This window comes from Drosophila yakuba, chromosome X (genome assembly GCF_016746365.2).
Source record: "Drosophila yakuba strain Tai18E2 chromosome X, Prin_Dyak_Tai18E2_2.1, whole genome shotgun sequence".
NCBI classification, from domain to species: Eukaryota; Metazoa; Arthropoda; class Insecta; order Diptera; family Drosophilidae; genus Drosophila; species Drosophila yakuba.
In genome coordinates this window covers 6,416,939-6,439,157 of record NC_052526.2, presented here as the reverse complement: position 1 = coordinate 6,439,157, position 22,219 = coordinate 6,416,939, and the positions used below count along the sequence as shown (strand labels likewise).

At 47.8% G+C, this 22,219-nt stretch overlaps 4 protein-coding genes and 1 long non-coding RNA gene across 9 annotated transcripts; 3 read left to right on the top strand and 2 right to left on the bottom strand.

Moving 5' to 3' along the window:
• Positions 1 to 274: 274 nt before the first annotated feature.
• On the bottom strand, positions 275 to 9,657 carry LOC6524449 (polyhomeotic-proximal chromatin protein). Of its 3 annotated transcripts, none has more exons than XM_039377582.1 (5): positions 8,792 to 9,657; positions 4,041 to 5,782; positions 3,544 to 3,979; positions 1,705 to 3,485; positions 275 to 1,641 (listed from the first exon to the last, which is right to left on the bottom strand). In XM_039377582.1, the coding sequence occupies exons 1-5, from the start codon at positions 8,824 to 8,826 to the stop codon at positions 890 to 892; spliced, it is 4,746 nt and encodes a 1,581-aa protein (XP_039233516.1). In that variant the 5' UTR covers positions 8,827 to 9,657; the 3' UTR covers positions 275 to 889. The 3 variants fall into 3 exon arrangements, 2 of the variants coding, with proteins under 2 accessions (XP_039233516.1, XP_039233515.1); XR_006245291.1 differs by lacking the exon at positions 8,792 to 9,657 and having other exon boundaries at positions 705 to 732; positions 816 to 1,641; positions 4,041 to 5,987; XM_039377581.1 differs by lacking the exon at positions 8,792 to 9,657 and having other exon boundaries at positions 4,041 to 5,987.
• Positions 6,181 to 6,926, top strand: LOC120322395. The gene is made up of 2 exons (XR_005562193.2): positions 6,181 to 6,499; positions 6,559 to 6,926. It is a non-coding gene; the product is annotated as an uncharacterized LOC120322395 (long non-coding RNA).
• A 4,272-nt stretch (positions 9,658 to 13,929) lies between the features above and the next one.
• Positions 13,930 to 17,371, top strand: LOC6524448 (D-2-hydroxyglutarate dehydrogenase, mitochondrial). 2 transcript variants are annotated; one of them, XM_015190217.2, is made up of 5 exons: positions 13,930 to 14,084; positions 15,446 to 15,685; positions 15,744 to 15,885; positions 15,965 to 16,658; positions 16,719 to 17,371. In XM_015190217.2, exons 2-5 carry the CDS (start codon positions 15,497 to 15,499, stop codon positions 17,290 to 17,292), a joined length of 1,599 nt encoding a protein of 532 aa, XP_015045703.1. In that variant the 5' UTR covers positions 13,930 to 14,084; positions 15,446 to 15,496; the 3' UTR covers positions 17,293 to 17,371. The 2 variants fall into 2 exon arrangements, with proteins under 2 accessions (XP_015045703.1, XP_015045704.1); XM_015190218.2 differs by having other exon boundaries at positions 13,951 to 14,084; positions 15,422 to 15,685.
• A 323-nt stretch (positions 17,372 to 17,694) lies between these two features.
• On the top strand, positions 17,695 to 21,021 carry LOC6524447 (6-phosphogluconate dehydrogenase, decarboxylating). 2 transcript variants are annotated; one of them, XM_002100269.4, is made up of 3 exons: positions 17,695 to 17,853; positions 17,931 to 18,154; positions 19,622 to 21,021. In XM_002100269.4, exons 1-3 carry the CDS (start codon positions 17,846 to 17,848, stop codon positions 20,833 to 20,835), a joined length of 1,446 nt encoding a protein of 481 aa, XP_002100305.1. In that variant the 5' UTR covers positions 17,695 to 17,845; the 3' UTR covers positions 20,836 to 21,021. The 2 variants fall into 2 exon arrangements, with proteins under 2 accessions (XP_002100305.1, XP_015045702.1); XM_015190216.3 differs by lacking the exon at positions 17,695 to 17,853 and having other exon boundaries at positions 17,890 to 18,154.
• Positions 21,000 to 22,029, bottom strand: LOC6524446 (protein bcn92). The gene is made up of 3 exons (XM_002100268.4): positions 21,803 to 22,029; positions 21,614 to 21,734; positions 21,000 to 21,284 (listed from the first exon to the last, which is right to left on the bottom strand). The coding sequence occupies exons 1-3, from the start codon at positions 21,880 to 21,882 to the stop codon at positions 21,207 to 21,209; spliced, it is 279 nt and encodes a 92-aa protein (XP_002100304.1). The 5' UTR covers positions 21,883 to 22,029; the 3' UTR covers positions 21,000 to 21,206.
• Positions 22,030 to 22,219: the final 190 nt, after the last annotated feature.

Here is a 22,219-nt window from a genome sequence, read left to right as displayed (position 1 = left end):
CTCCGCCCTCGTCGTTCTAAGTTTTCAAATAATCATTTGTATTTCATTTCAATATCATGCGTACCGTAAGTTATCAGAAACAATTCCAGTTAACATTTGGGAATGCTATTTATGCACTTAATGCACTTTTATTTCCAACATAATATCATAATCTAGTGGTTTAAAGTTTTAATAAACCAATACCATCGATTTATTAAACCGCATTTTATGCTTTAACTGCTTCTAGTATTTTCTCGAGTATCAAAAAAAATGAATCCAAATAAGACACAGAAAATTCTTTTTCACATTTATTAAACACTATTCAGTGTCATTTTAATTTCTTCAGCAATAGCAAAAAAAAAAATTGTTGAAAAAAAAGCTTAAGTCTAGGCATTCAAAAATTATTTAGTAAAAAGTTCAAATTCACATTTAGATATCAATTATTATTCGTAAGCTTATTTTTTAGTTGTAAGAACAATCGTAGTGCTAAATTTGATTCCTAAGATTAAAATACTTGTACAATCTATCCATGACGTTGGGAGTTATTAATTTCTACTTAGTGTATAAACTTATGTTTATTTGTAAAATTTACTTTATTGATTTACTTGGCTGGCAACTCAATTAATTTATAGCTTATCCTTAGTTTAAGTAATTCCATTCGTTTTTTGACTGTTGTTTAGTGTAATTGCTAAATGAATTAACTTATGCTTATGAGTGAATTTGAGAGTATATACAAAGTCAATGTGTTTAAGACTTGCTGCCCTGGTACTTATAATATTTTGCAAATGGATTCGCGTCGTTTTCGCCTGCCCGATTGAATCAGAATTACCCAGCACGACAGACTTGGTTGAACCAGGTCCTCTGCTCGGTTAGGAGATCATCTTTTGTGGCTTCTCGTGCTCTAGCTGGTCTACTGCGTCCCTGGATCCTTGGCCTCGCCAGGTGGCGGAACCTCCTTAATGGACTCCACCTTTGCCACAATTTTGAGGGCTGGACCCAGCTTCATGCCCATAGCGTTTACCAAATGGTTCTCCTTGAGCAGCAGCAGTGCTTGGCCGTCGATCTCCTGCTGTATAAAGTCGTCCACGTAGTCCTGACAACCAGGCAGTTCTCGGATAAAGTTGCTGACATCGTCTACACTCCAGCTGCTGATTGGCGGACGTTCCGTTCCATTCACTTCCGAAGACTTGGGCGCCGCGCCGGAAGTGACTACAGATAGAGGTGCAAGAGTTGGAAGTGCAACTGCCAATGGCGATCCCAGGGGCAATGAAAGAGGCGAAGACGCGGAAATAGCCGCTTGGACTGGCAGTGACTTTGGATGCACTTCTGTTGTGGCTCCCAAAACAGAAAACGATTCTAAAAGCTTCGGGGTGGTCTCCGTCTGCATCTTCTCCTCAGCCATGGCTTCGTCCAGTTTGTCCACCAATGCCATGGCGTCTACCCCAACTATACCGCCTGTTCCCAGGCCGTTGGTCTCTGCTGTTCCACCTCCTCCGATGCCGTTCTTTGCCTGCCTCGAGCATCCTGGCGAGCAGTAGCGCTTTCGTTTGAGCTTCGCTTTGTGCTCCATCTTTCCACACTGCTCGCAAGCAACCATGTCCGAGCCTGGAGCTGATGCCATTCCACTTAGCTTGATGTCCTCCTGCATTGTTGCCTTTTTCTCTGCGGGAAGGAAGGATACAATAAGATTGCGAATAAGAGTTGGTGCTAGAAGTCTATACTCACTTGGCGGCTCATCACTGACGTCTTTGTCTGCATATCGCTGTCTAGTGACGGGAAATGGTTCGTTGGCCTCCTGGATGATGAAGCCATCGATGACGTGAGTTAGGACGTTCGGCTTAATCATCGCCTTGGGGAGATCCTTCGATCCATTACTGATGCTCGACGTGGTGGTTGTGGTTGTGCTGGTACAACTTGTGGTAAAGGTGCCAGAACTGGTGGTTGTGGTGGTTGAGCCAGTAGTGGTCGTAGCTGTCGTTTTGGCTACTCCAATTCCATTGGTGATCGTCGTCGTGGTAGAAGTTGATGTTGCGGACGTTAAGCTTCCGGAGGTTGCCAGCTTGGGCTCTTCTTTCCCACTGGCACTGGGAGTGGTGCTACTCGGTGGCTGCACTGTATTGCTTTGCTTGCTGGTGGGAGTGGTAGCGCCCTTTGAAGGCGTGGAAGACCTATCCGAGGCTTCTCCATTGGACAGGGCTTCACTTGTGGAACTACTGGGTTCTACGGATGCGCTGACAGTGGCAGGAGTGGAGGATTTGGGGGTAGTGCAGGTGTCCTTTCCTGATACTGGCGTCTTGGGCGAATTAATGGGCACCAGGGTCGCGGTGGGCCCTTTCAAAGGTGTATCCTTGGTTGGCGTGGCTGGTATGCTACCTCCTCCACCACTACTGGCCGTGCTTAAGAGGACGAGCTGACCCGGCGACGGAGTGACAGCGGTGCTTGTTACAGAAACAGTTACGGGTGGAGCAGTAGATAGGTGACCCACAGTGGCATTCATCATCGAGGTCATGGCCAGAATGGGATTTGTGGTGGGTGTAAGTGATGGTGGTCCCTGTTGTTGCTGTTGAGTTCCTCCTGCAATTGTGGCGCTGATTAGCTGCTGATGTTGCTGGACCTGAGCAGCTTGCGACTGAGCCTGAGCCTGCTGCAGACTTGCCACCGTACTGCTGGTGACCAAAGGAGTGCTGTTCTGGTTAGTAATTGTGACCACACTGCTTGTGGGGGAGGAGGAACTGCAAGCACCGGGCTTAGCCGTCTGAAAAATGGCGCCGGAGGCGGAGAGAGCTGCTTGCAGGGCACTAGAGGTAGCTATTCCGGCTGGCGTCGTTGTTGAAGAAACTGAGAAGGGCACGCTGCTTAGCTGTAGTTGCCCGGATTGGTGGTGCTGTTGCTGTTGTTGGGCTGTCGCTCCAGCCGACTGCTGCACTACAATCTGCTGGATAATGTTCTGTTGCTGCTCTCGCTGCTGTTGTTGCTGTTGCGCTTGAGCCTGCACTTGGGCTTGAACCTGTGCCTGCGCCTGTTGCTGCAATTGCTGCTGTATCAGTTGGTTGTGAAGTTGCTGCTGCTGCTGTTGCTGGTGGGACGTGATGAACTGATTCGGCGCCACCTGAAGGATTTGCTGAGTGGCATTAGCGAGCGCCTGTTGGTGCTGCGCCTGGGCTTGGACACCTTGCTGCTGCTGCTCCCTTTGCTGTTGCTGCGCCTGCGCCACTGCCTGTTGTTGTTGCGCCACCGCTTGCTGTTGCTGGGCGTTAACCTGCTGCTGCTGAGTGACCTGTTGCTGCTGTTGTTGCTGGGCCTGTTGATGCTGCATTTGAATTGCAGCAATCTGCTGTTGCAACATTTGCTGCTGTAGGATTTGCTGTTTCTGGATCAGTTGCAACTGCTGTTTCTCAATCAGTTGTAACTGTTGCTGCTTGTCCACTCCTGCCGTAGTGGCTGCATGAAGGGTCTGTCCATTCTGTAGTGTGATGGGAGTGCCCGTTGTGCTCATCACAACCATTCTGGAAAAGTTCGGAAATAAGTACTGGGACGTGGTGTGTTTAGATAGACAATACTCACTTGTTGCCCGCCGCGTTGACCACCTGCTGGAGATTCGTCGCCTGTTGCTGCTGCTGCACTGTGGCCAGGTGACCTACTACCTTATTTTGGCCTGCGACCTGACCGATTTCGGTTTTCAATGTGGATAAAGCGGGGCGCACCGGCTGCTGTTTGTTGCGCATTTTGGCCTTCAGCAGGCTCTGGTTCTGTGCAGTCTGCGTGGATACGGAACTGGCCGGACGCACTTGAGTTCCATTGTGGGGCATGATCGGGGCTCCTGGCCGCTGCAAAGCTGCTGCAGTGAGTTGCTGCTGCTGTTGTTGCAACTGGGCAGTAGCCACTGCTAGTTGCTGCGTCTGGTTGGTGCCGACCTGCTGCTGTTGCTGCTTGGGAGCAAGTGCATCCAGTTGGGTGCGTGCCTTAGTGGGCGTCTGCGTCACGTTGCACTGGATAATCTCTGTGGGAGGATAGTTTACTTTAGTCTCTGTCGGAAGCAATAGGCATGACAATATTCTTACGGTTTTGCTGAGTCTGCAAAGTTTGCGTCGCCGGTTGCTGTTGAATGAACATGCCTTGGGTCCCGTCCGGCTGGTTTCGCAGGATGATCTGGTTGGAGCCGAAGGGCTGCAGTCCTGCAGCATTTTGTAAAAACCAGGGGATTTGCATTTGTTGCGCTTGGCCAGCGTTAAGGAGTTGGGCAGTTTGAACAGACTGTGCGCCCACACCAACTGGCAAAGTCGATTGTGAAACCTGGACGCACTGCTGAGTAGTTTGGGTGGTCTGCTGCTGCTGTTGCTGAACCTGCTGGGTCTGTGTCGACCCAGTGGATCCAGGACCCGTCGCCGCCTGTACTGCGCTACTGGTGGTGGTCACCTTCTGAACCACTTTCTGGGTCAGCTTGCCCTGCGCATCCACTCCCACTTTGGCCAGAGCAGCTGTAAGCTGTTGTTGCTGCTGGGTAAGCTGCTGCTGTTGCTGCTGGTTAAACTGTTGCTGCTGTTGAGTGAGTTGCTGTTGCTGAGCTGCGGCAGCCATGGACTGCAGCAGGTTCTGCTGTTGCTGTGGTGATATGACGTTCATCGGCGAGAAGAGCACCGTCTGGGGCGATTGGTTGTGGTTCGTGGGAATACATGTGGCGTAATTGCCGCCGGCGAATCCCGCTTGGCCACCGATCATTTGCTTGGCGTTCTGAGTCGTGGTGGTAAGCATCTGGGGGCCGTTGCCCTGGAAGGGCTTGCCGGCGGTGATCACCTGGATGGGCTGCTGACCGAGGCCGCCTGGATGCAACAGATTGCCCGACACAATCATTTGGGGGTACAGGAAGCTGGTGGATGGTTGCATCAACTGCACCGTCCTTCCCTGCGTCCAGTCCCCGCCCACTCCTCCTGTGGCCGCTGCCAGTTGCATCGGCGACATGGTGCTGATGGCTGTGGAGTGCTGCTGTTGCTGGCTTTGCTGCGAGTTGGCTGGACTAGCTGCTCCTCCGGCCCCGGCCGAGGCTGCTCCGCCACTAGCTTCCGACAGCTGCTGCTGCAGCTGCAACTGCTGCTGAACTTCCATAATGTTGGTCGCATGCTTTAGCTCAGTTCCACTGTTGCCGGTCGTGTGCGTGGGAAACTCTTGCTTCACCTGGATGGCGTAGGGATTGCTTGCATAGAACTGCTGCAGCTGCTCAGGGGATATCTGCAGAGGCACCGTGGTGGTGGCGGCCACCTGCTGGCCGGGATTCTGCGCCTTCTCCAGCGTGAGGCTGGTGTGGCGGGCGATGGAGGTGCAGTTAGTGTTGGGTGTGCTGGGTGCACTGGGTCTGTTCGGAGTGTTTGGGGTGTGGGTTTGCCTGCGGCCCGTGGGCGGAGTTCCGTGCCGATGGCTTGTGGGGGTGACTGAGCCTGATCCCGTTCCTGGGCCTGTTCCTGTTCCTGAAGTCGCCTGCTGCTGGGCAATGCCGGGATGCGGGGGGCTGGCCACATCGTATTTCTCGTCGAAGGTGATTCCCGCCTTCTGGGCGAGCGTTTCCAGGCACTTCAGTGGCCGCTCGAGCTGCTTGCCACCCACCTGCTGTTGTTGCTGCTGCTGATGCGTGTGTGTGTGCTGGGAGCTGTTGTTGTTATTGTGGTTGTAGTTATGGTGGAGCGGTTTCTCGCGGATGTTGGAGTTGTCCTTCAGGGGAAGAGTGCCTCCTGCTAGAATCGCTGATGCTGGTATCCCCTGGGATGCTGTGGCGCTCACTGGTGTGGTCGTATCGCTTTCTGTATCCGCTCTGGGGATCGAAAGAGAAGTTTGGCGATCAGTAAACATTTGCTCTGCAAAAAAGAGCAATGCCATTTTTGACCACAGCACACGCAAACAAACTGGAAAAACGATGTTCCTAATGGCCTTCTCTTGTCCTAGCTACAAACAATAGCAAGGCAATGCAAACACGTTGCCAGCATCCCCATGCCGCCCCTGCTCACCTCCCCCCCTCTCATGCGAAAGAAGCTCTCCAACTGAAAAGGGGACTGAGCCAGTATTTTCGTATTTATGAAAGACTGAATGCAAGTTTTAAACTACCAAATTTGAATAATATAACGTTAATATTTCTACTTGCCATGATATTTTGAAGATGGCCCTTAAATTTAACATTACAAAAATTAAATTTAATGAACTGGCAAGCTAACAAAACAAAGTGATATTCGTTTTTTTAGTTTAAACAAATGTGGCTACTAGGTAAATACAAAAATCTGGGTTCAGTCATTCGAAAAAGTGTGAGACAAATGCGGCAACTAGCAAACAGAATAGCTCTTATTTAATAATCATATTTACAATGCAAACATAAAAGATGAAGTTTAAGAGTGTCAGAAACAAACGCGGGAAAAGTAAATATGACACAAAGCTAATGCGTTTTCAGCGTGCAGACCATCAGCAGACCATCATAACGATCATCTTAAGCTCGGGATAATATCAAAACACCAGGTCAAGCCGGAAAATACATACATATGTATGTCCAGTGTATATTCACTTCGTAATTAACAACTTCGTACCCTGGTTTACTTTTAGGTAGAGATCCCGATTCCTATTCAGATCCCTTTCAATGTCTTTATCCCGAAATGTTCGTTCTTTTTGTGGACCTTTTCCGAACCCGCTCCGCCCCTTTTCAGCGACAATGAACATTTGGCAAACTACGAAACTACGGACTTTCGCATTCAAGGAAGGAAAAGAAAGGAGCAGGCTGGCTGGCTGACAGCCATCGCATTTCACATCGATCTTTATCTATGGGTTTTCGAATTTCAATGTGCAGCATCGAGTAGTCGCACTCGTTTTCCACGTTCGACAACAACAACCCGGAAAACTAATTTAGCCACGCAGCTGGCACCGTTCGATATTATTGTTAAAGGGCAATAAAGCCGATGCGAATTGCAGGCGAAGTTCAAGGACCTTTCCATCGAAATGCTAAAAATGCTGACAGTTGGGAGCAACACGGGATGGTTAGTGTTTCACACAGTTGCGCGCAAGCTAATAGGATTAGTGGGCAAGGTTTCTGGTTTTTCCAGAAATAATTGGGATTCATATACAACTCAACTAATATTACTTCCCGAATCGCAAGGAAGCCAATTAATTTGTTAAATAAGATCCAACTGAGGAAGTCTGGTTTCAGGGTCCTATTTCATTGACCTCGCCTGTGATGCCCAGCAGTCCAGAGAGCCTGATCCCCACCCCTTTCCATCTCCCAAAAAGCCCGGCAGGCCCATAAACAGCAAAAGCATAAAAAGCATGAGTGCAAAGAAGACAGAAAAAGGAGCGAAATGGGTTATAAAAGCCGGTAAAAGCATTTTGGCAACCCTCATGTCGCTGCTACCCCGTAAACTGTTAAAGAAAGGGAATAAGGGGTGGGTGGTCCAGAGGGGTGGATTACTCGCCACTGGGTGGTGGTGGGTGCGCGTGTGCAAGTGTGTGTAAGTTGAGCTCACGGCCGCACGCTGCGAAAAACCTCTTGAGAGAAAAAAAAAGACTGGTATCCAGTCGCCATGGGAGTAGGGTATATTCGAGCTCGAGTGTGCGAGAACCCCGTACAACAACCGTCTGCTTGCAACGGGGGGGGAAAGCAGTAGCGGTGGGAAAGGAATGATCAAAATGCGGGGCAACAAACACACACACACACACTGAGAGGGTTGATGGGTGAGGGGAAAGGTCGCGCTCAAATCAAACATCACCTCCAGTGGATTCGGGTGTGCAAAAAGCGCGGGAGCAAGAACGGCAAGGGATGGGGGGTCTTGACAGCCTATTGATTGATACACAAACGAGTTCTGCAATCGAAGAAGATGAAACAAATGCGAGTGAACGAGATGAAGCTATGGCCAGCCCGCACACACTCACACAAACGCAGAGCGAGTGCGGTGTGGCGTAGGTGTGTAAACAGAGTTGTCAACTATTTTATTATATTTATTTACAAAAACAGTTGTGCTTTAAAACGAGTTTAGATTTATTTCAATTTGTTTCTTGTTTGACAACAACTTACTTCGTGGTTGTTATGTACTATAAAAGGCTTCTATGTCACATACAATTTAAGTTTTTGAGTAAAATTTAGCGCTCAGTGAAACTACACTTGGTTAGAAATACATAAAAAAAAATTTTATGATATTGAATCTTTGTTAAACCAAAAGCACACACAAAAGCATTTGAAAAACATCCACTTTCTTGTTTTCAGATTCGTCACAGCTGACAACCCTGGTTTGTTTATTTCGGCAGAGCGAAGCAAAATGAGAGAAAAGCAGGGTTGTCGCATCATCAACAAAACTGATACCTTTCGATATAGAACTTTTGTTTTCTTAATGTTGCTTTGTTGTGCGAGAGAGAGAGGGTTGCACGGAGAGACGAGGATATCAGCCACCACTAGCCGACGCACACACACACAAATGCAAACACGGGCATGCATTGCGAAATTCGTTGTTAAAAATGCAACAACACCGCACAGCGGGGGGCGTGTGTCGGTTGGATGAGAGAGGGGCGGAGAAGGCGACGGAGGGAAAACTCGTTTTGGGTTTCATGAATTTATTTTCTTTTCTTGGCCCGCCAGTCGAGCGCAATTTATGATGACAGAGAGCACAGAATATCCACTCGCTGCATTTTTACGAGCATTATGATTAACGTGTCATTATTCGAATACGAACAGATATAGAAACAATATCCAATGCTTAAGAGCAGATTAAACCCAGATTAAACAATAAGCACAAGTGCAGGCAGTACAAAAGCAAAGTGATAAAAATAAAACGAAACTAAACAAAAAAAATACCTTTTTTGCATAAACTTCAATGCACGACGATCCATTATTCAAAATAAAACAATATTTATAATAAATTAAAGGTATGCATGCGTCGGCTTAGGCGTTTTGTTTTTGTTTTCGGCGGCGGCGGAGACACTCGTGGTTGTTGTTGCTTTATTCGGCATGGCGCTTTCTTTTTGGTCCTCAGTTTCTTCTCTTTTTACTATACCGTATTATATTTTACATTAACAAACACGCACATATGTGAAGGCAATAAATATAAACATACAACAGGCAACAACAAACATATACATATGTATGTAACGTGGAACGCAAGACAACAAAAGTACACAAAAACGAATACGAAAATCCGACAAAAGTCCCAGTGTCTCGTGTCTGTGTGTGTGTGTGCTTGCGTGTAAATGAGTGTTTCGTGCACGGGCAGTAGTAATTAGTACAACCTCCACTCACAGTCACTCCACTTCAACTTCTCCCCGCTGGCTGCAGGCACTTTTCTTTTTCTCAGTGTAACGACTAAGCACCTATGCACGCGATCTTACATAAAAATAAGCTACAGCAACAACTCTAGGCACTTGTTTTAACTGCACTGCCTACGTCGCCAGCGACAGTTCGCCAACAAGGGGTTCCACTGTGGCGCGGCATCACTTTTTATGTCTGCACATCTGCACTCGCTAATCAGCAGCACCGTTAGCTCTTTTTGAAAAAAATTAAACAAATTTGCAGGGTATCCAGTGGTGTGTCGCGTCGGCGCGTTTTTTTTTCTCCGTTCAATACACATGCGATATGCGGTATGCGACACATACGACACCACACAAACACGAACGCAAAGAGAGCAGAGCGCAAGAACCGCACGCCGCCAAGTTAAGTTTCAAACTGAACCGCGCGCCACAGCGACAACTCTACTTTTCGCTCGGATCGGAAACAAAATGAGCGCATGTGTGCTGAATGTGTGTTGGTGTGCAGCTGGAACCGCTTCTCTCCTCTCTGATACTTTTGCGACTAATAACTTTTCTCTATACCGAAATGCACTGGTGCGAGTGCGATGCCACTAGGAGTGGCCCGGCCAGATAGCGCGTGCGAGCGGGATGCCGTGCGTTTGCTTGGGGTTGGAATGAAACGGCAGCAGTTCGTTTGACAAAGCAAAAGCAAATCGAGTAAAAAAACAGGAATCGAGACTACAGCTGGCGGGCATGTGTGTGCGTGTTCAACCACCCCGACAATGGGCCCCCTTCCACTTCTGAAAACAAAACATGGTATAGTAACTCGACTATCAAATACCCATTTCCCGTATACAAAGCTTTGCCAATTTTAGTCGGAACTTTGCAAATTAAAACCATTCTTAAATGTTTATTGCCATAGTGATAGGTGCTGACAACTAACACAAATTCCAGTTTAAGCCACGAACCCAATATACCCTTTTACTCTGTGGGTACCAGGTATGTACATACGTACATAAATACCCACGAAGCCAGTTTTATGTGTGTACACTCGAATGTCTACCGCCCGACTCGTCTCCGATTGTTGCTATACTTCATCTTCTTTTTTCGTTTCATCACAACCACCACCACTACCTGCCTACCTTTACCGCCTTTCTCCCTTCCTCTTTTTTGCAACGGATCGGATCGGATCGGCTTTACCTTATTATTAGTTGTGCTTGTCAGGAACAGACGGGTGTATCGGTTGAGAAGGGGAGGGTAGCGTATGCGCAGAGGCAGAGCGAAATGCCTTTTCTCTCCACTTCATTGAACAGTGGTAGGCGATCCATTATTATTGAATTGCATTACAGTTGCAGTTTGACAACCATGAGTACAGTGGTTAAATTTTATAAAACAGATATATTTTAATACAATAGGTGTCCAAAATTGTCATACATATAAGACAATTGTTATGTTAGAAAGTCAAATGAAACCGTTTGCTGTAATATAATTAATATGATACAATTAAATATTGATTTGATTCATTGACTATTACGTTTATGAAGGTTTCAAATATCCACCACTCATGACCCACTGTGCCTGTCTTTGTCATTTCATTTTTCATTTTGTGCCAGCCCGTGTGTGTGTGCGTGCATACAATATTTGTGGTATAGGTGCGTTGCTTTGGGCTCTTGTCGGTCTTCTTCTCTCTCTTCCCACCCCTTCCAACAACAACGTCGCTGAGCCCCACAAATGTTCATCATTCCGATTAGCTTTTTGTTAGCTTGGCTCGTCTCGTCTTGTTTCCTTTTCTTTTTGATGCCGCCATATTATTTTTATGCTTGTTAAGTGCTTTTGCTCTCTCTCTCTCTCTCTCTCTCTCTCGCTCTCCGCTTTGCTTAGTTTATTCTCATTTGATGTGTGTGTGCATGCTCGTTTTTTCTGAGCTTTTTTGCTATTAGTTGCGGACCTCCTCCTTCGCCGTTATTTCCCTCTTTCGCCTCTTCCTCGTACGCTCAACTGTACAAGAAGTCGAGCATGCGCTCTTCTTCTTGCCATTCATTAATTGCCTCCAACTTATTGCGCGTTGATTTTGGGGCGCAAGGGGCGTGAGCGAGAGGGTCGATATTTGCATTTCGTAAAAATGACAAATGCTTAATGAGCGTAAATTGCTGCGCGTGCTTTCCCACATTGCCTCTCGCTCTGGCTCGTTTACGCGGGCGTTCAGCCCTCCCGCTCACACCCTTGCTGTAATAAAAACTTAAATGAACCTGTTGTTGTACTTGTGTGGTTGTTGTTGCTGGCATTTGTCAGAACTACCTACACCATTTTTGTTGGCATTTTCGACGGGTGTGCAAGCGGATGTGATAACCAAAGTGGGTTGTTGTTGTTGTTGCGCTTGTTTCAATCGTAATGAAGTCTTCCCGAGGTTTTGAGGCGTGGCCAGAAATGAAAATGAATCGCCTAGGGATCACCACCGAAAGAAATTTGTGTAGAAATTCTTTGTTTAAAGATATCAATTTCAGGTTTTCAAACTGTTACTTACGAAAAACCGAATCATATAGAGCTATATTTTTCAGCAGCCAATTAATTTCTAGACTCAGATATTTTAAAATGCAGGTGCTCGTGTCATTTTTCTTACTGTTTGACATGTTGTAAACAATTTTATAATAAAGTATTGTCCATTTTAAGTATTTGCGCTGGAACTGCATTAGTAAAAGTCCATGGAGCAAACCCCTATTATGGATAATTCGAGTTAAGCCCATACTCCCTTTATTATCGATCATTCTCCATTATAACTCACCCCTGCGCATTGCACACATTTGCCATTGTCCTATCCAATCTGCTAATTGACCTGTCAACTCTGGGCAGCGAGTTTGGCTCGAGGTTTCCAGTGGATGAAAGTTTGAGGAGGTCCTTTGGGTCCTTAAGTCGTGACAGTGCATTATTATCCATATGGAAATGCTTCCAACTCTGACGATGTATTTTTGAGGTAAATATTGACCAAGCCATATTCAGATTATTAAGATTATTGGTCTTTTGCTGCAAATACATTTAAGCAATAAAAAGTGGCGCTAGAAAGAACGCCTAACAACTTTCAAATTCCACCCGAGCCATTATGCAACTTTTAAAACAATAATAGATAGTTATATAAGAAACTTTTTAATCTGTAATTAACCCCAACATAAAAAAAAAAACAAAACGTAAAAGACCTATCGAAACTGTACCACGAGCCGGATCCTTGAAAACGGGAAACTTTGAGAAAGGGTTGAATTCTGCGACACTTGCCCTTCCATGCGACCTTTGGAACCAACCCACCCTCTTCCACCATTTTCCGTGGTCCGTACAAACCGATTTCCCAAACAAACATTAAACAATTACCCTCAAAAGGGGATCCATTCCGATGTCCCAAGGGGTGCACGGAATCCCACCCCTAAGATCATTAGGGGTGTAAACGAGCGTTGGAATTTCTGAAAAATGCAGGCGAGCCAAATAGGAGACTATTATCAATTGTCATCTTCTGTCCTCGTTATGTAATCTATTAAACCACAATTTTTCGATTACCAAAGTGTGGGGTTATCTCTTATCAACGCTCTTGTTTTCACAGTCGATTTTCAAACAGAGAATTTAGAGTGGCTTTATCCTTTGGCCTTGTTTTAATTGCAATATCATACAGATTTTGGCGACCCTTGTAATCATAAAAACAATAATTTTATAATTTAACTACGTAAGTAGAGTCCGCTAAAGTTGGTAGGAAATCTCAATTAAGAGTGCAATGTGGGATTCACACTTCGCTACTCACAAGTGTTTAAGAAAGAAGCCGTAAAAAGCTATTGCAAAAAGTCGGATAGAGCTAAGAAAAATAAAATTGTGCATTAAGCCAAAGAAATGTGAATTAAAACAGTTTTGTATAACACACAATTAATCGAAATACACATATTAGCGATAGATTGAGATACAAAATGAAATATAAATATAGGGACTTTATCGATACCCAAGAATAATTTTTCCGACTGAACTCACGAGTTACAAATCAATCTGCAAGTGCATGACAATTCTATCTTCTCCATTTTTCTTTGGGCATAGAATTGTGGAAGTCGCTGCTAATTGGCAGCACAAAATGCCGACGGAAGATCGAAACGAATAAAAAATGGGCGCATCACCGAAAGAGGTTTTTTTATGGAGTGCAACAGAGACAGCACCATTGTGCCGCCTGGGGAGAGAAAGGGACAGAGACAAGCTGGGTGTTTAGTGGTTGTGTGGGCGTGGCCTACGCGTGTGTGGTGAGTTCGAGTGGCTGTATAACAGTTATTATGCGGAATGCAAAGCGTGCTGGTTTTAAATTATAAATTTGCAATTTTATGAAATAAACGTTTAAAAATCTATATTAAATAGGCATATGTTATTAAACTGACCGTATATAAAAACAGAAGTAATATTGGTAAATAGTAATTGTTGACAACAAATCTCAAAAAGCATAGAGAATTATTTATTAATTTCCGAAAGTTTTAGTTTGTTGTTAAATTGGTTAATTAAATTCAAAGAAAGCGCATTCTTACATGAACATTGTGAACAACAAATCGATCCCCGATAAGAACTATTTGAATATCTGCAACGCTACTGTGGACTACGTGCTCTTCTGCTCTCTGAAAGCTCAGTGCGCTCTTTCTCTCTGCAGAGGAGCTTTCGCTCAGCGATCATATGGCTGGGGGCTTGTGGCCCCTCTCTTAACTAATAGTAGTCTGCCCCGCTTTTGCGTTTCGAATTTTAGTTGCGGTTTGTTGTGATTCCGGTTTGCACGCTGCTCTGGAGGACAGCTTCTAGCAGTCACTTACTTATGGATGAAGGATCTCGACGTAACCACCATCCTTCCGTAAATTGACCTTGTAAGTTCAGTTGGAGTTCCGATCAATATGCTTCCGAGGGCTTCTAGGTTAGTTTCTCTTTCGGGTTTTCCATTTTTCAGTGAGAGGCGCGTGCGGCTCTCCCGTTCATTTGTTGTGTGTGCGTGGAGTAAGGATCCCAATTAATCCTTTAATTAACTAGTGGAAAGCTTCTGCCATTCGTTTCGAAACCGGCTCGCATTTGAATGCAGATGCTGATATTAGCTTATCAGCTACCTGTTAACCCAGTGTCGCTGTTTGTTTTGCTTGTTTATAGACAACACGCGTTCGCACCACATACACACACTAAGACACGAAAGCTCGAAACTCTTGACGTAATGAAACAAACACGACAAATACAGAGAGGGAGAGAGAGAAAGAGAGAGATTGAAAAACAAAAATCTCAGGATTACGAGGGATAGGCGTTGTAATTAACCCGCTAAAAAATATATAATTACAGTATTTCGATTTTATAGGTAAATCAAATGTCAATTAAATATATAAGACATTAGCAGTGTCTTGTGAATTTTCTTACGCGCATCACCTGTTATATAACTTTTGCAGTACTGAATGTACTGATCTAATTGATCTATATAATGTTGCTTGCAATGAATCAAAATGGTTCGGTGCGAAAAGGGAATGCATTCAGGGCACAAAGGCTAATCCACCGTGACCGGGTGGTGCAAATCTTCTAGGCATCTCTATCCAGACATACATATACCCGTATCCGTATCTATATCCGTATATGTATCTGTATCGGCAAATGTATCTTTCCATTGTGGCCCCGAGCCAAATTGCTTTATGACCGTTTCTGTTTAGGGATCTACCTGCCGGCGATAATCTGTGTGGCCTCATAAAGATCTTGACTCCACGGATCGTGGATTGCACTTTTCAAACCGGACCAAATCATGTGTGTGTGTGTGTGTGCGTGGTCCATAATGAATATGCTAATTTCGCATGCACGCGCAGAGTCGGTCCGACTGATAACGCCGCCATATATAGTGATATAGCTCTGGAGCCCGAGAGGTCTAGTGGAAAAGTTTGGTTTCCTGGGGTCCCTGCTATCAGTGCGATACGGTGAGCGGTCCGCGGTGAGCAGAAGATTGCGTCCACAACCCCCTCGAGTGGATGAATGGTGGCGTGATAACGTGATAAGCATCCCCGAGCTCCGGGGAAGTCCGGCAGTCTGCCAGTGCGTCTAATCAAAGGGAGTTGGCCTATCGAGCCGTTCAATAGAGAGTCCATCCAATTCAAATATCCACTTAGTCTGCGTCCTATGCATTATAACGCTTAATAATCAAGTGAAGAGAATTTTGTATTAACCAAAATTATTCGGCAAGTGCTCATCGCGTTTCACATTTCAGAGACGTATAACAGTTGAGACATATAACAGATAAACGCAACCATCCTCCACGATGAGATTCCAGCAGCTCCTGCATGTGCGCAGATTGGCTAGCGCCGGTGCCACCACCTTGGTGAGGCGGCCTATCACCACCACCATTACCACCACCGGTCGCACGGCCCTGGCCGCCACCCACCCCGCTTTCACAACCACTGTGCGCACAATGGCGGGCAGCGGGGCTCCAATCCCGGAACTCACCGAGGTAGGTACTCCTGCTCCTACTCCTGATCCAGCTGATGCAAGCCATGTGCACATTTCAGATCACCGACAACGTGCAGCGCGGTAACTACGCCACTCTCGCCGACAAGGATGTAGCGCACTTCGAGCAGCTCCTGGGCAAGAACTTTGTGCTCACCGAGGACCTGGAGGGCTACAACATCTGCTTCCTCAAGCGGATTCGAGGTAAGTGGTTGCCCCTTATCCTACATACATTCATGTGTCCTTGCGGTCGACTGATTATGGGTTTCCCCTTAAATCCCAGGCAACAGCAAGCTGGTGCTTAAGCCCGGAAACACGGCGGAGGTGGCCGCCATCCTCAAGTACTGCAACGAGCGCCGCCTGGCAGTGGTGCCCCAGGGCGGAAACACGGGCCTGGTGGGCGGATCCGTTCCGATCTGCGACGAGATTGTGCTGTCGCTGGCGCGCCTCAACAAGGTGCTGTCAGTGGACGAGGTCACCGGCATTGCCGTCGTGGAGGCGGGCTGCATCCTGGAGAACTTCGATCAGCGGGCCAGGGAGGTGGGCTTGACGGTGCCACTGGATTTGGGCGCTAAGGCCAGCTGCCACATCGGTGGCAATGTGTCCACCAACGCGGGCGGCGTGCGGGTGGTGCGCTACGGCAATCTGCACGGTTCCGTTTTGGGCGTGGAGGCGGTGCTGGCTAACGGTCAGGTGCTGGATCTCATGTCCAACTTCAAAAAGGACAACACGGGCTACCACATGAAGCACTTGTTCATTGGATCCGAGGGCACTCTGGGCGTGGTCACGAAGCTCTCGATGCTCTGCCCCCATTCCTCGCGAGCGGTAAACGTGGCCTTCATCGGCCTGAACTCCTTTGACGATGTGCTGAAGACTTTCGTCAGTGCCAAGCGGAATCTGGGCGAGATCCTCAGCTCCTGCGAGCTGATCGACGAGCGGGCCTTGAACGCCGCCCTCGAGCAGTTCAAGTTCCTCAAGTGAGTATCTGCGCCGCCTTTGACTTCCCTGTATCCTCTTCTCACACATATTCCCAATAGCTCCCCCATTTCGGGCTTCCCGTTCTACATGCTGATCGAGACCTCGGGCAGCAACGGCGACCACGACGAGGAGAAGATCAACCAGTTCATTGGCGACGGCATGGAGCGCGGCGAGATTCAGGATGGCACCGTCACCGGTGATCCCGGCAAGGTGCAGGAGATCTGGAAGATCCGCGAAATGGTGCCGCTGGGCCTGATCGAAAAGAGCTTCTGCTTCAAGTACGACATCTCGCTGCCCCTGCGCGACTTCTACAACATTGTGGACGTGATGCGGGAGAGGTGTGGTCCCCTGGCCACAGTGGTCTGCGGATACGGCCACCTGGGTGACTCCAATCTGCACCTGAACGTGTCCTGCGAGGAGTTTAACGACGAGATCTACAAGCGGGTCGAACCCTTCGTCTACGAGTACACCTCCAAGCTGAAGGGTAGCATTAGCGCTGAGCACGGCATTGGCTTCCTGAAGAAGGACTACCTGCACTACTCCAAGGACCCGGTGGCCATTGGCTACATGCGCGAGATGAAGAAGCTGCTGGACCCCAACAGCATCCTCAATCCCTACAAGGTGCTCAACTAAAAGCTTCTAACTGATAAGTGTGGTTTTTTTTGTTTGTGTAATTTGTATAACCTAATAATACATGAATACTTTAAAGTGACTTTTGGAACTTTCGGAGTTGGTAGTACGTATGTTGAAAAGGACTAGTAAAGATGGCGGGAAATACCTGCTTATAAAATATTCCGAGAAACAGGGACAATAAGTATAACAGTTTTTAAATCACCATTTTATCGGTATAAAAAGGTAATAATAGGAAAAACACTATCTTTGCGTTTGCTGTTCTACTGCAAAGCACTCTATTTAGAGCAGTATCTCCGTAGCACACAAGAACTCACAAAACCAGCCACAAGCGGCATTAATGGGTTAATGGATCGGCGGATTGGCGATAATTTCAAAGTCAAACTGCCGCCCTGCGAAAGCTTTGCGAGTAGAGCTTTTTGGCAGTTATCGATAGCTAACATCGTGCCGCGACTATCGATCGACGGGCTGGCGCTTAACAGTGCCATATATAGATTGTAACATTGGGAACTCGAATCATTGTTGGAACACAAACCGCACCAAGCACACACGAAACATGAGCGGGTGAGTTGCTGTAAAAGCCCTTTTCCTCGGAGTTTTCCGCGATCCTAACCCATGGCCCAACCCCGGATCTCTTCCAGACAAGCGGACATCGCCCTCATCGGCCTGGCGGTCATGGGCCAAAACCTGATACTTAACATGGACGAGAAGGGATTCGTGGTGTGCGCCTACAACCGCACGGTGGCCAAGGTCAAGGAGTTCCTCGCCAATGAGGCCAAAGGCACCAACGTGATTGGCGCCGACTCGCTCAAGGACATGGTCTCCAAGCTGAAGAGTCCCCGGAAGGTCATGCTGCTGGTCAAGGGTGAGTTGCTGATCGAAATCCAAATTCAGCCGCTGGGCAGCGCAGAACATCGAAAAGCCAGTGAAACCTGCTGTAAGCGATCGCTGTGTTGGTGACTCAGTTTACATGTGTGCGCGCGTGTTGGTGAATTGGTAAAAAAGTCAAAGCAAAGTCATCAAACGATTTTTGCGGCGCGTATTGCAATGTGCAAACGGAAAAAGAGGATAAGCAGGTGAAGTAGGAAGAGGAGGAAGCGGTGGTAGCGGGATAAGTCGGCAAAGAGGGGGAGCTAACACAAAAAACAACTGTTCGGAGATCATTGAGCTGCGGCCTTAACACAAAGTCTGGGTTACGAGTTGTTTTTGTATAGACGTTAGAGATGGCAGCTCGCTGTGGATTTTGCAGGCGATAGTTTTGACTTGGACACTAAGCTGAGTTCCAAGCTCTTCATTTGATTCGAAACTAAAATGCTGAAACTATTTCAAAACCGCACGTCTGATAAAGGCTTTCAAATTAGACCAGTCCCATTTCAAAAACCGTAACCGCAAGTCTCCAATTCATCAAATTCAATTCCAATTCAGTACTTGCCTAAACCATCCGACGAAGCCATGGGCTGATTTCCAGGTCACTCACGCGCCCGTCTACCACACTCGCGTGTCCGGAACTCCGCCTCTCCCACCTCTAGAGCGGCGTGCCCGGCTTATCTCCACCTCCCTACCTAGCTTGCTGTTCGCGCAAAAGCAACAATAACGCGGCGCAGAGAGAAATCTTTGACATTCATTGTAGGTATAGGTCACATACAAACGCGCGATTTTCAGGGGGATTCTCTCGGATTTGACCAGCCGAAAACCGTGCAGATTCCTTCCCTGCCAGTTTGCCAGGCCAGTGATTCACTCCATACTGCGGACTTCTCCGTAGAAGCATACAGTGCGGGTCAAGAACATGTGTAGCTCTAGACTTGGATTTGAAAGTTGCGCGACAGGTTGTGCAAACTCCCACTTTCACAGGGAGTGGGAGTGAGAGGACAAGGGTGATTGAATATCAGTCTAGTTACTTGGTCACTTACACCAAGGATGACGACCCAAGAAAGCTAGTTGATCAGTGAAGAGAGTGGGTGAGTGCCACAATTTTGACCGCTAGTGTGTCCCACAAAGCAGCAGCAACGACCGCTAGATAGATAGATCAATGCTATTATCGCCACGACTCGTTGGCCTTATCTGGTTCCGCGGCGCTGGAGAAGTGCTCACCGGCGCAAGGGACGCCTCACCAGGGTGACCTCCAAAGCAAAACAGTGACTTTCCAAAAGCAACCAACCGACCTTGTCCAATCGCACGCTCTACTTTCTGGCTAAATCGATGATTTCTGCACGTAAAACGTAAAAAGAACGCGAAGCGTTTTGGAAAATGAATCTACGATAGTTGAGCTTTAAAGAACTTTGATAAGGAACTTTGCGCTAATCAATTGTATGTAAATTCTGTCCAATTTCAGCTGGCAGTGCGGTCGACGACTTCATTCAGCAGTTGGTGCCGCTGCTCTCTGCCGGCGATGTGATCATCGATGGCGGCAATTCGGAATATCAGGACACATCTCGCCGTTGCGAGGAGTTGGCCAAACTTGGACTGCTCTATGTGGGATCCGGCGTGAGCGGCGGCGAGGAGGGTGCCCGTCACGGACCCTCGTTAATGCCCGGCGGACACGAGGCCGCCTGGCCCCTCATCCAGCCCATCTTCCAGGCGATCTGCGCCAAGGCCGACGGTGAGCCCTGCTGCGAGTGGGTGGGCGATGGAGGCGCCGGTCACTTCGTAAAGATGGTGCACAACGGCATCGAGTACGGTGACATGCAGCTGATCTGCGAGGCGTACCACATCATGCAGAGCCTGGGACTGTCGGCTGACCAGATGGCCGAGGAGTTCGGCAAGTGGAACTCGGCCGAACTGGACTCCTTCCTCATCGAAATCACGCGCGATATTCTCAAGTACAAGGACGGCAAAGGTCATCTGCTGGAGCGAATTCGCGACACCGCCGGCCAGAAGGGCACAGGCAAGTGGACGGCCATTGCTGCTCTGCAGTACGGCGTACCTGTGACGCTAATTGGTGAGGCGGTCTTCTCGCGATGCCTGTCTGCTCTGAAGGACGAGCGCGTCAAGGCCAGCAGCGTGCTGAAGGGACCCTCGACCAAGGCGCAGGTTGCCAACCTGGCCAAGTTCCTCGACGACATCAAGCACGCTCTCTACTGCGCCAAGATCGTGTCGTATGCCCAGGGATTCATGCTGATGCGTGAGGCGGCCAGCGAGAACAAGTGGAGGCTTAACTACGGCGGCATTGCGCTGATGTGGCGCGGCGGCTGCATCATACGCAGCGTCTTTCTGGGCAACATCAAGGACGCGTATACGTCGCAGCCGCAGCTGTCCAACCTGCTGCTGGACGACTTCTTCAAGAAGGCCATCGAGCGCGGCCAGGACTCGTGGCGCGAGGTCGTTGCCAATGCCTTCCGCTGGGGCATCCCCGTGCCGGCTCTGTCCACCGCCCTAAGCTTCTACGATGGCTACCGCACGGCCAAGCTGCCAGCCAACTTGCTGCAGGCCCAGAGGGATTACTTCGGAGCCCACACCTACGAGCTGCTGGGCCAGGAGGGTCAGTTCCACCACACCAACTGGACGGGCACCGGCGGCAATGTGTCCGCCAGTACCTACCAGGCGTAGGTTCCTCCCACCTCCTCCACTTTCCCGCTCACACATTCCATGTCATTGGCGCCGGTGTCTTAGATGTTTCTTTTTTTTTCTGGAGTACTTTAGTACTTATTTATACCATTAATATATATGTATGTATATAGAATTTCATAATTGTTGTTAAACATAACATTAAATTGGTGTTTTTTTGCTAGCAAATGATTTCGGTTCCTTGGTTTCATCGATGCAACAATGTGTGTGTGGTGTGGTGTGCCGTGTTGTGTTGTGTGTGGGTCGAGTCTTTCGAGTTGTGTCTTCACCCAGAGACGCCTCCTGCTCCCTCTGCCGCTCCCTCCCTGCTGTTGTACTCTCGTCAGCTAGCGCATGTTCCGCTTGTGTTTCCCTCAGTCGTCCAAGGGCTTCAGCGTCTTCTTGTTCTCTATGACCAGTTTGTCAGCGCTGTACAAGTGGCCTATGATCACCTGTGGGCAATTAAAGGTTAATAAACTCGGGCAGCTGATAAGCGAAAGGGGGCAAAATGGTGACTTTCGATTTCTAATAAGATGGCAATGGAGTCTCCCCCACAATGTCCCATTTTTACAAAATCAGATATATATGATAAAATCTACTTAAATATACATTGATCTTTATTATTGCTCAAATTGATTATCTTCGATAAGGAAAGAAGTGTATTTCTATCAGACCCACTAATTAATTGAGTTGCCAACCATTTGGTAAATAAACGACTGCCCCTTTTTCTGGATGCTTCCAATCGTTCCTGATAAGGGGTGAGATCCGACGCAGCACTTACCTGGCGACGTATCAGCTCCAGATTCTGCTGGCCATCGGCCATTTGGCGATCGATCTCCGCAAAGTCCCTGGTGCTCCTGTTGGCGCGGAATGTGTCGCGTATTTTGCGGGCAGCGTACATCCTGAAACCGGGGAATACATTGCTCATCGCACATCGCTCATGGCGGTCATCCAATTTCACAACACCTACCTGAAGTTGTACGAGGGCAGTTTCTCCGACTCGCGCAGAAGATTCCTGTATAACGTGATCGCCTGGCGACGGGTCGACATCCTGATCCTGGTCCTGGCCGAACGGAACTGAGCAGGCGGGCGGGCTGGAGGATTGGAGCGCTTTTTAATTGATGAGTGCTTTGTTTTGACCCGGGTTTCTGTTTCGGTGCGGCAACTGCCAATTGGACCGCCTTATGACATAAAAATTACATGCGGCAAGCCGAAAAATACCGACTAATCCGCCGCAAAAATACCAGAAACAGCTGACTGCGTTCATTTTGCAGCCTCGTGCGTGAGTGCTAGAGATGACACTTCGTCGTGTTGAAATCAGTGCAAGTGAATAAAAAAAAATTTTCCTGTTTAATATTAATGCAATTAGAAGCTATATCTCAGATTA